Source organism: Molossus molossus, unplaced genomic scaffold, assembly GCF_014108415.1.
Source record: "Molossus molossus isolate mMolMol1 unplaced genomic scaffold, mMolMol1.p scaffold_m16_p_14, whole genome shotgun sequence".
NCBI classification, from domain to species: Eukaryota; Metazoa; Chordata; class Mammalia; order Chiroptera; family Molossidae; genus Molossus; species Molossus molossus.
The window spans coordinates 57,187,350-57,200,261 of NW_023425349.1; the positions used below are offsets into that span (position 1 = coordinate 57,187,350).

General features: G+C 43.1%; 1 protein-coding gene across 2 annotated transcripts in view; it reads left to right on the forward strand.

Moving 5' to 3' along the window:
- Window positions 1–12,912, forward strand: part of PDCD1LG2 (programmed cell death 1 ligand 2) — a 69,847-nt gene that overhangs the window by 42,563 nt on the left and 14,372 nt on the right. For both annotated transcript variants that reach the window (XM_036261914.1, XM_036261913.1), the window contains exons 4-5: window positions 893–1,162; window positions 9,110–9,244. In XM_036261914.1, the coding sequence (XP_036117807.1) occupies window positions 893–1,162; window positions 9,110–9,244 (405 nt within the window). The remainder of the gene's footprint in view (window positions 1–892; window positions 1,163–9,109; window positions 9,245–12,912) is intronic.

Below are 12,912 nucleotides of genomic sequence, written 5' to 3' on the forward strand. Positions count from 1 at the left end.
CAGCGGTTCTCCCCCTGGGGGTCGAACGACCCTATCACAGGGGTCGCCTAAGACATAAGAGTAGCAAAATTGCAGTTATGAAGTAGCAACAAAAATAATTTTATGGTTGGAGGTCACCACAACATGAGGAACTGTATTAAAGGGTCGTGGCATTAGAAAGGTTGAGAACCACTGCAGGATGACTGGACAATTGTCCTGTGACCTTGCTCTTGGTGTCACTGTGCCTGTCTAGAGGCCAGGACGCCATATCTGAGTAATTCACTCAACATACACTGCACAGAAGTGTGTGTGTGTGTGTTGGAGAGAAGTAAATAATAAATACACCCATGTTTTTACTATTTATACAGAGTCTAGGTCTTTATTTCTCCTCCTCCTAATCAGAACAGAAGAAAGGGGGAAGTGAAAATAAATGTTTCTCCTGAAGATGCTAGAAAAACACTCTAAAGTAAGATATGGGTTTAGCTAGAAATTTTATTCATGCATCCTCTTCTCAAGTCCTCAATTGTGAAATAATTTACAGTAATACAGCAATCCACAGAATATGGTGGCATCAAGTCCTGTTGAGATTTGGAATCAAATTTCCAACCTGCAAACTTTGGCTCCACCAGTCATTAGCCCTGTGACTCTCGACAAAATAACTCAACCTCTCTGGCTTTAGTTACCTCCAGCAAAAACAGGGAATATCTATAACGCCATTTTTGTTGTAAGAACCAAATAATTCAATGTGTGTAAAATAGCATATCTGGGACAAAGGAAACTATTTTTTAAAGTAAAGCCATTATTATTTAATACTGATACTGGTGGTTTTATTTACTTCACATGGCACTGAGTACAGAGCTCTATGGGAATCAGAAAAGAAAGACTTATATATTTTTTTCCTTCTGTTGTCCAGCTCCCTACAAGAAAATAAACACTCGCGTCCTTCAGGTTCCAGGGACAGATGAAGTAGAGCTCACCTGCCAGGCTGAAGGTTACCCCCTGGCAGAAGTATCCTGGCCACACACCAATGTTTCTGCCAACACAAGCCACATGGAGACCTCTGACGGCCTCTTCCAGGTCACTAGTGTTCTGCGCCTAAAACCACTCCCTGGCAGAAACTTCAGCTGTGAGTTCTGGAATGCTAATGAGAAGGAACTTACTTCAGCCATCTTCGACCTTCAAGGTAAGAGCTGCCCACCTTCAGGCGAGAAATAGATGACACACTCAGAACGAGTAGTTTGAGGAGAGTGTAACAAAGGGACTATATATGAAGTTGCGATCAGGATTTAGAGAGACTACTAAGGATAGTGAAAGACTCTGGGGCTTCAGTAATGGGGGAGCAATGAGCACTACTGGAGCAGTGACTAAAACCTGGAAAGGGGCGCCGTGGCCTCCAGTAGAAGGATGCTGCCACCTGCAGCAACGCCAAAGGGTGGAAGAGGGTGAATAAATACCGCAACCTCTGGTCTCCTCCCATTGGCTGAACCCAGCTGGAAGTCAGAGAATAAAGGAGACAGCCCACTGATTTGGTCCATGAAGATCAACCTCTCAGAGCTCAGAACAGAGTGTTGAAGTGTAGATAATGGATCCGAAAAGGAAACAGACAGTATCCAGTAGGCTGAATATCATCACTTTGCCGGCTTTGCCACCAATTAAATGGTTTTGAGGTTTTACAGGAAAACTGGCCCCTTGAAAAATCTCGCAGAGCTTTTGCTGGCTATGCCAAATCTCATACTTTAGAACTTCATACACTAGCAAAATTTCAAATGATTTTGGAAGCCTGACCATTTTTATGTGCCCAGTAAGAACATTTATTTGCCAAATAAGAGCAACTAATATCTAGTATCACAATCATTTCATAAGAGACAGGTCATTTTATCACCAAGTGCCTAAGTTTCCTGTTGTTCTTGTAACAAATTACCACACACGTTGTGGGCTTAGGACAACACAAATCTATTAGTTTACACTTCTGGGAGTCAGAAGTCTGAAACAGGCTTCACTAAGCTTGAATCAAAGTGTCAAGAGGAGACCAGAGGCTCTACGGGAGAATTCATTTTCTTGGGTTTTCCGGCTCCTAGTGGCCACCTGCATTCCCTGGCGCAGGACCCATCCTCTACTTTCAAAGCCAGCAATTGCATTCTCTAGACCTCTGCTTCTGCCATCACATCTTTCTTTAACTCTCTTGCCTCCCTTTTCTACCTTCTAGGGACCCTTGTGACTGCAGTAGATGCTGCCCTCCTACCTTAACTCAGTAATTCAGGATCTTTCCCATTTCAAGTTCCTTAATATAATTACATCTGCAAAAACCCTTTTGCGATGCAGGACAACATATTCAAAGGTTTTAGGGATCAGAACATGGACATCTTTGAGGGGAGCCATTATTCTGCTATCATACAAATAAAGAATATTGTCTCAGAAGAAAAGACAGTCCCTAGTTCTGGTTAATTTGACTTTACAGAAAATTCACTATGTTGTCATTATCTTTCACTTTTTGAACTTTGTCTTTGTTAGACAAAACAGAACCTATAATAAGGACTTGTTGGCATGCAAATATTTAGGTGGTGATCCCAGGGAGTAGAAATGAGAGGTTTGGGAAGAAAGAAGGAAAAGCAGGTATAAGGATACGTTATCAAAGTTGACGTGGGCAACAGGAGCTCAAATATGCAAGGACTCTCTGAGCAGTATACAGAGGGCCTCCTAAGATGTTTACTCCAAGGACTTCAGGGCTGCATTTACTCCCAGTGGTTGACAGTTGTCCCAGGAGTATAAACTGCTTTCCTCTGTGAGCACACATGCATGTGAACTGAGTGAGCTCCCCCAGCATCTGCAGCAGAGTCATTCCAGGACAGAAGGCAAACATCCACTTGACACAAATCACTGACCATGAAATGAGTCAAAGCCCAACCAGGATTATACCCAGTCTGTCCAAAATCAGTCATGAAGCTGAGAGGAAGTGAGGCAGGACTACAACAGTCGAACATTTGCATGGCTCAAGTCTACTCATGCCCTACATTAAGTCCACTGTCTCTGAGACTTCAAGCAAGGAAGCAGCTACTCTGCAAAAGATACCATATGCAAACGTTGGTGGAACAAACTACAGTTCCTGCTGTTGCAATTGATCCCAGTTGATCTTTATCATCTATCTCATCCGCCATACAGTCTACATTTCCATCACTTAGCACTTCACATGCCATAGTTTGTTTGCCTGGGGATTGAGACTTCCAAACCTTAGTTGCTTCACCTTGAGCTGACTGAGGTTGTTACAGTTGCCTTTTCATTGTTATTACTGGGCATGGGAGTAACAAGAATCAGAATAGGTGGATCCCTGAGTTCTAGACATCGTCTTCCTCGCCTCCATTATGTAATAGCATTCAAGTTCTTCAGGGTAATTAAGATTGATTACTCCACCAACATAATAATTCTTTTCTTTGCTTGTGGTCCATTGTCGAGTAGAGCTCAAGCTGATGCAGCAGTAGCTATAACTTTAGATACAGTAGAACATTTTTCTTGGTACAACATCCCTTGGTAGAAGCATTTGCCACTAGGGAGCTGGACCTTTAATCCAGTAAACCCAAAATTTGTGGAGACGAGAAGCAAAAATTCTACAAGGGGTCGCTGGAAGTAATGGTGAAAGGGACCTGCCTTCAGCACTGGGAAAGCCCTGGCCCAGAAGCAGCACATGCTTGAAACGAGATGGTCAGAGGGAAGAGAGTCCGGACCTGCACAGAACCACCCATCATTTCGCCACATTCAGCCATGGCTGATATCGGGTGGGACAGAGAGAATATGACTTGGGGCATCAGAATTATCTGCTCCATCTCAAATAAAGTAAATTTTACCATGGACTGGCACCAATCAACAGACCAGACTGAGAATTTTGAAGTGACTCGATGCACATTATTTTCTAGCTTCTTTTTCTGGGGAAAAACAAAACTCCCTGCTGTTGTTCTTAGAGGCAGCCAGCTGCATGATTATTTGCAAGCCCCCAGCTCCCCACTGCCCCACCTGTCTGCACTTCACTGCACAATTCCAACACTAATGATAGCCCAGCTTCTCTCTAATTATTATGGTAAAGTGAAGTAAAGAGAGGAGTCATGCTAAGGATCTTGATAGAAATAAAGACTTCAGAAACATCACTTTTAGGGTCAACTTTGGATGAGAATAGTGAATTCGGCAAGCTGGTTTTTCAAGAATGTTTATCTTGGTTTTCATTACAGTTAAGACCACCAGATGTCACCTCATGAAAATTGAGTTAGAACCAATTCACACCAGAGCTTTAGAGGCCTAAATATAAATAATCCCAGGGGGAATTTATTTTTTCTGCAGTTTTTTACTCAACTGTCCTTTGTTATGTGGGACTTTCTGCTTGGTTAAGTGTAGGCCAGGACTTTAGGTGAAATGTGATTTTTCTACAAGAACACTTATATAAGGATGTCCACAGAGAAATACAGGCCTGGGTAAGATGAATTTGGAAATAACTGGAATCTGCCCTTTGCACCATTGATTACATCAGTGTTTTTTATTCCTAGTAGAGAAGTGGAAGGGCAGACTGATCATTTCTCTGGAAGCTTTGAGGCTTTGAGAAGTTAAGAATGAAGTAAGGTGGCCCCTCTCTCCCTAGGAGCTAACAGAGCTGACTGAATAGTCAACAGTTGTGGGAGGGGCCTATAGGTCTGCATCAAAGCCTGGGATATCAGTTGTGAATGCAACCAGCAGGGAGATGGAGAAATCTTTGTGCAATTAGAAATTCTCAACCTAGCTTTACCCATCCTTCCTAGCTTTATATGCACCCTACTATCCTCTGCTCCAGGTCCAGTCAGCTCCCCTTCTTCACCACGTACTCTCTGAGCTTGCTTGACCCTCTCCCACCTCCATGACCTCTTTGCTCAGACACTTTCTTCCACATAAAATATCAATATCATTATTCACCAGCTCCAAGCCCATCCTCTCTCCAGGGAGCTCATAACTCCAGAACACAAGCAACCTTCTTTCATCTTGCCTTCTGAGACCAATTGTACCATTTCTTTGCCTGTGCCTGTACTTATCTTTTTCTCTTCCATTGTTATTTTATTTTCCATGCATTTTAATTGCTCTCATAAAGCAAAAGCAAAGTGCTCCTCTCTTATAAGTGCTCAATCCTTATCTTGGTTTTCATTACAGTTAAGACCACCAGATGTCACCTCATGAAAATTGAGTTAGAACCAATTCACACTAGAGCTTTAGAGGCTTAAATATAAATAATCCCAGGGGAATTTATTTTTTTCTGCAGTTTTTTACTCAACTGTCCTTTGTTAGATAAATGTCAGATTAATGAGTTGAAGGCTTAGTCTTTTATGATCCTAGACCTATCACCCCAGCCTCCAGACATGTGGACAGTCAGATCAGAGCAGTCAAAAGATGCCCTGGCTTGTGGTACAAATACTAGGAACAAAATAACTGGTCACACATCCTCCCATGTTCCTAGCATCTGTTTCTTCAAGGCATTTAAGTTGTCATATGACTGTAGAAATACTCATAAGTTGAATTGTTCACTGCTGATGTCTGTGACCTACCACAAGCTTATCCAGAAGTCAGTGAATCAAACAAACACAGCAATGAAATTCTGGGTGTGGGAGGTGCTCCCACAACTCTAGAATGGACAGAAATTAAGGAACAATGAGACGATTTTCCTTTTGAAATAGTTCCTTCTGCTCAGTCAGTTGTATTTTTATTAGGAAACACAGTGGGACTAGAGCCCAGATTCTTACAGGGCTGGCAGAGAAGCCCTTCTAGGAGGCCTGGCAGTGACTTTGGCAGTGGTCAAGTGCATGGGCTCTGAAGTCAGATGGACTTGAGTTTCAAATTCTATCTGCAACCTACTCGCTTTGAGAACTTGAGCCACCCTAGAACTGTCTCTTGTCTCATTTGTACAATGAGGGTAAATAATGGTAGCTACCTATACGGTTATTGTGAAGATTAAATTAAATATACTTGTAAAGTCCTTGGCACTCAGAAAGGATGGAAACAGAAAAAATAATAATAATATGGGACCTTTAACAAGAGGCACGGCTTCCTTGCGAGTGGATAGGACTGTGGGTAAGGATAAAACAAATAGTTTTCCCATACAGCATCATATTATTGTTAAGTAGCATACAAATATTAGAAAACAATTTAGAAGAATATGTATTAGGATTTAGCCAAAGAGACTTCAAAATATAGCAACTCAAGTAAGACAAAAGTGTATTTCTCCCTCATATAATATTCTGAGATAGAAGGTGGTTCAGAGCAAGTAAGTAGTTTATTCTGTAAAGTCATTCAGTGATCCATGTCCTTTCCATCTTGTTCTGCCATTCTCCAGGGTGTTATCTCTGTTGAACTGTCAAAGCTGGGTCACTCCACATCCATGTTTCAACCTTCAGAAAGGAAAAAGAGACATATTTATTGAATGTTGTTTTATTTTTTTTTTCTTTGTTGATTTTAGAGAGAGAGGGAGAGAGAGATAGAAACATCAATAAGAGAGAACATCAACTGGCTGCCTCCTGCATGCCCCCCAGTGGGAATTTGGCCCACAACCTGGGTAAGTGTCCTGACCAGGATTGAACCTGCAACCTCTTGGTACATGGGTTGATGTTTAACCACTGAACCACACCAGCCAGGCCATATTCAATATATTTTTTTAAATCCTTATCCAAGGAGCCCTGGCTGGCGTGGATCAGTGGTTAGAGCATTGGCCTACGAACCAGAGAGTCCCAGGTTTGGTTCCCGTATGGACATGTACCTCGGTTGCAGTTTGTCCCCAGTCCCGGTTGGGGTCGAGTGGGTGGCAGCCACTCGATGTGTCTCTCTCACGTCAATGTTTCTCTCTCTCTCTTTCCCTCTCTCCCTCCTCCTCTATCTGAAGATAAATGCAAAAAAATAAAAATAAAAATAAAAGTCCTCAGGTAAGGATAAAAAAATCAATCAATCAATCAATCAATCCTTACCAAGGATATTTTTCTATTTATCTTCAGATAGAGTGGGAGGGAAGAAGAGAGGGAGAAACAGAGAGAGAGAGAGAGAGAGAGAGGGAGAGAAAGAGACAGACAGACACATCGATGTGAAAGAGACACATTGACTGGTTGCCTCCTGCACGACTCTGACCAGGGCCAGCAACTAACTGCAACCGAGGTACGTGCCCTTGACCAGAATTGAACCCGAGACTCATTGGTCTGTGGGCCAAACCGGCCAGGGCCATATTCAACGTTTTAAGGTGCAAACTCAGAAAACCCAGTCTCTTGTCCTCAAGCTAATTTACCTGTCTGACCACACCTAACTACAGGGGGGATTTAGAAATGTAGTCTGCCACAAGGTAACTAATGCCAAGAAAACTTGGGTTAGGTGGAGTGGGTAGATGGTCAATTCAGTCCAATAAATCCTTACTGACACCATTTGTGTAGCTGATGCTTGGCTTTATACGGGATTCAGATGTGACTTAAAGTCTTTGCACTTCAAATACTTACAATCTAAGCAGACTGCTGTCCTGTTGGATGTCCAACATTAGAACGTCTTCAGGGATGAGTAAAATCTTGTATGTGGAAAGGACTCTGAGGAACCTAGACAGAACAAGTTTTGCATAAAGTCACTGAGATAGGGAACTTTTCTATTTTGGAGACAGTGAAGTTCCCAGGACTCCTTGACTCATGATACTATATACAGCAAATGCTTACATAGCACTTTTAGGAGTGAAGGAGCAGACTGTAATTGATATGGCTTTTGCATTGAGGGATGGTAACTAGACTTACTGAGGTGATCATTTCACAATATAGACACATATCAAATCATTATGTTGTACACCTGAAATGAATATAATATTGTATGTCAATTATACCTTAATTTAAAACAAATTTTTAAAGTATGGCTTATCCAATGTGTAGGTGAGCCAGACTTCTTACTCCTTTTTCTCTTAGTGTTCACCACACTCTTTTGGGTAGAGACAAATCTCTGTTGGGCCTGAGCTCTGGATCAGACAAATCTGGGTTTGCAATCCTAGTTTTGCCACTTACTTAGCAGTAGTGATGGCCTTAGATTATTTAGCACCTTGAGCTACTTTTTCGACTTTAAAATGAAGGGCTCAGATTAAATGATGCCCACTCCCTCCTCAGCTAAAACGGTCTGTGGTTCTCAGAAGACACTAGGTTGGGGGCAAAGGAAGGCAGTTGGCAGGCAGGACTAAACCTTTCCTCCCGAGCAGTTTTGCCAGGTTTTTCTAGGGCCAGCCTGTTATATTGGTTCTGTATAAGTTACTCCATGAGGCAAAATTCAGGCTTATAGAAAAGGCACGGCCTACTCTGCCTCCCCTGCCACCTCCCCGTGTCAGTCTGGGCCTTCACTCTGACTTTGGCATAGCCAGAGCTCTCCTTTCCAAGGTTTTCCCCAGCCTCCCAAATTACTCTTCTTATCGACTGCTCTACTAAACTCATCTTTTCCTCAGTGCCAGGACTTTGATTAGCTGTGACAAGGAAAAGGGCTAGTTATTGTAATTCACAATGACCGCATTTTTTATATTCACACCACCTACAATATTTTATTTTTCAAAAGGATCCTGTGACTCATTGAAATTGAATAACTAATGATATAGATTCTAAGCACTGTGAGTGCTTGACAGAGGAGTGGGGAGACAGTTTTGGGCAGAGAGACTACCCTATTGGAAAGAAAAAGAGAGATGATGATGATGATATGTAGGTAGAGAGAGGGAGGGAGGGAGGAAGGAAGGAAGGAAGGAAGGAAGGAAGGAAGGAAGGAAGGAAGGAAGGAAGGGAGGAAGGAAGGAAGGAAGGAAATGATAGATGTGTCAGAATGATGCAAAACATGGAATCTGGAACCAGGCAATCTGGATTATATCTCAACTCTGTTACTTATAGTATAACTTGGAGAAAGTTTCCTAGGCCTCACTTTCTTTACCAGTAAAATGGGGGTCATAGTAGAGCCTGCCTCATAGGGTGGTTGGAAGCAGTAATTGAGCTAATCCACTCAGCACACATAGAACAGAACCCAGCATGAAGTAAATGCTCAGTGCAAGTTGGCCACGTTGGCGATACCCACTCAGAAGGCCAGCTTGCTGGTTTATCTCTAAGCTACCATGTGATCGATTCTGGTGCTTTTCTTTCACCAGGTGAGATGGAACCCAAGGTCCCGCCAACATTGCTGCTGCATATTATCATCCCTTTCTTCATCATTGCTTTACTAGTCATGGTTGTGATGATAAGCCTCAGAAAACAATTCTGCCAAAAGCTTTACTCAAGGAAAGGTAAGTGACTTTTATTCACAGTAACCATGTGAACGGGTGTCTCCATGTGAGGCTCTGCTTTGCATGGCTGGCCAACCACTTCCTGGCTTCCCACTAAACCCACTCAAGGCTTATGAATTGCATTGGGTTCATCCTGATAATTTTTTCCCCCCAAAGAAAATGGTTCTAGTCTTGAGTGAGCTAAAACCCTTATACTGAGTATTTTTACAGAATGTTTTGTTCCTGGGGCTGAGATTGTTTGCTTTGTTCTTTGTGCCAAGAAGTGTCATCAGCCCTGTGAAGTTGGTGTTATTTTGGCAACGGTGGACAGCTTGTGGTCAGAGTTCACTGGTGGGAGGCTGCCAGGATCCTTTCTGACGATTCCTTCAGTTCTCATCTCTGTTTTCCTCATTCTGGATAGGAGCTGGGCTGAGCCCTACCCCTCCACCCAGGCATCTGAATCTCCTGGTTGGGTAAGAAAAGGAGAAAAGTGTGTGAGGCCATTTGGGAGTGGGGAAAGCACCTGTTTGGTGGTGCCCCGAGGTCTTTCAGCAGCTCTCCGCTCCTATTGTGCCCGCTGGGACAGAACACACCTGCAGCCTTTGAGCCTTGGCCTATATATCTGCAGACCCATCTGGTGCTTTTCTAAACTGACCCTTTGTCTGCACCCAGTGAGCTCCTCCCAAGATCTACACACGGCCTGTCTGTAGAAAAAGAAATGAGCCCGGCCAGTGTGGCTCAGTGGCTGAGCATCATCCCACGCACCAAGTGGTTGCCAGTTCACACATGCCTGGGTTATGGGCCAAATCCCCAGTAAAGGGCATGCAGGAGGCAGCCAATAGATGTTCTCTTTCATCGATGTCATCTCTCTCTCTCTAAAATCAATAAAGGGGGAAAATTAAACAAAAAGAAAAAGAAATAATATCTTGGAGTACTCAATAGGAATTTGGGGTGGTCACTATTTGAGGAGTGGAGGGCTTTGAGGTAGTTGTTTTCCTGCATTTACAGTCTAACTTCTATATTCTCATCTGCCAGAAAATACTCTCATACCCTGTATTTGCCCATTGCCCAATGTATGCAATAGCGTGGGTAATATCCACAAAAGCCTCCACTGTAGAATCCAAGCAACTACATTTATTGTCAAAAGAGGCAGGGGGAAAGGGAGGGAGGAAAGGAGGAAGAAGAGAGAAAGAAAAAAGAAAGAGATAAGGCTGATAGAAGTGGAGGGGAAGACACCTCACCATGAAGGAGGACTCATAAGGTTTTGTCGGACAGAGCTTGGGCTCAACAGAACCACTTCCACAAACCTGTGACCTCAGAGAGTTGCAGCAGATGCAACCCACTAGAATCTTATCTTCTGCTGTTCTTTTTTTTTTTCCATTTTTTGTTCAGGTAGAGTGGGAGGGAGAGAGAGGAACAGAGAGAGAGAGAGAAACATCGACGTGAAAGGAACACATCGAGTGGCTGCCACCCGCATGACTGACCAGGGCCGGGGACAAACTGCAACCGAGGTACATGCCCTTAGCGGGAATCGAACCCGGGTCTCTCTGGACCACAGGCCGACGCTCTAACCGCTGAGCCAAACCGGCCAGGGCTGCTGTTCTTTTTTTTAACCTCCCTCATGCATACCTATCAGAAACAGCTTTACACCAAATTTCCAGGCCTTGGGCCTAAGAACCCTTTTGTCACCTTAGAAAAGAATTGCAGGGCCTTCTGTCCCTACTCCATTTGGAAGAATAAATGGAGTTATACTCAAAGGTAGAGCAGAAAAAAAATTCTCCCCTCATTCCTCATCTCAAGGGTCAGTGAGGATGTCAGTAGCTCCTGGGTGCAAGGCTCAGGTACCAACTGCAGTGGAGAGATTTGTCACTAATAAAAGCTGGAATACATTTGCAAACGATTCCTTTTTGGTTTTGAATGAAGCAGAGTGACAGCATGGTTGCCTGTACACTAACCCCCTCTAGCTCACGTGCACTCGGATCTGCTTTTCCTACACAGGAGAAACAGATACAAATGTGGAAACACGATGGCCATGCGCACAAACTCACGTCACGGAAAAAGTTTGAGAGCAGCTGGCACTGTGCATAGAGCTTCAAACCAGGGTCAGAAGGTTAGGTGCACACCTGGTGCTGTCATTTATTGGTTCTGTGGTCTTGCACAAATCACCTTACTTCTTTGATATGGTTTTTCTCTCTGTAAGATGGGAAGCGACGTGGGAATGAACGTTTTACAGCTGATGAACCCAATCTCACTGCTACTACCTCCTAACTCTTCTCCCTGCATCCACTCCTCCCATTTCCAATAGGATCGATTTTCACTTTTAGCTAGCATGGGCTTTTAAATTCTCAACTCTATGATGTCTCCTCAGTTCAGATGTCCTCCATGGCTTCCTATTGCTCACTGGGAGGTGTACTCATGTCTCCAGCTGTATACTGCATCTCTGTCACCTTTGTACGCCAGCTTTAGCCACACAGGATTTTCTAGTCTTCAGAGACATCCCCCTCTTTCAAATCTGAGTTTTCTCATATAGAATTTTCTCTTCTTAATAATACTTTCTTTTTCCTTGTCTACCTGAGTTGGTGTCATCTATTAAATCTCAGCTAAGCTGTCACTTCATCAAGCCTCCTCTGAATCTACCCCCTCACCACAACCATTGCATTAAATCCCCTTGTCAGGTGCTCGCCTAGCTCTACTTCTCCTTTCAATATACTCAGCGCACAATTACATAGGACCTGTTTTAATAGCTTGAGCTAAAAATGCAATTGCATCTCTTTTTTATTTTTTAATCCTCACCCAAGGACATTTTTGCATTTACCTTCAGATAGATGGGGAGGGAGAGAGGGAAGAAAAGAGAGAGAGAAACATCGGTGTGAGAGAGATACATTGATTGGTTGCCACGAACCGTAACCAAGGTATATGCCCTTAGCAAGAATCAAACCCGGGACTCTCTGGTCCACAGGCCGATGCTCTAACCGCTGAGACAAACCGGCCAGAGCAGCAATTGCATCTTTTTTAATTTTCCAATTAATTCCTCAAGAATTCACCTGCCCATCTTAGCAAGAAGTCCAGTGTCTCCCTCTTACAGCATGTACTTACCCAACTCCTACAAACTGTGTGGAGGCTTACACAACCCACGGGTCAAGAAGGCTATTGGGGAGCTAGGTCAGTTCACCAGTGGGTCCCGGTTTTAAGCTGCTACTGTTTCAGAGAGAAGGAAATGGTGGTAAACACTAAAGCAGAAGAGGAAGAGATAATTCAGGAGCCAGACATTTCTTGAACTGAATTCCAAATTAGCAGTTCCTCAACCTCTGAGTGCCTGGGGGTCAGGGACAGACAAAGGTCACAATTGTGCCTAAGGGTATGATTTTTACATTATACATTATTCAGGCTGAGGTCTCAAGACATGGCAAACATTAGACTTTACATGTGGATTTACTTTTTAAAATAATTTTTTATTTTTCAATTATAGTTGACATGCAATATTATATTAGTTTCAAGTATACAACCCAGTGATGAGACATTTATATAATTTATGAAATGATCACCCTGACAAATCTAGTACCTATCTGACACCATACATAGTTATTACAATATTATTGATTATATTCCCTACGCTATACTTTACATCCCCATGATTATTCTATGTAACAGCCAATTTGTGCTTCTTAATCCATTTTCTGTTTTTACCC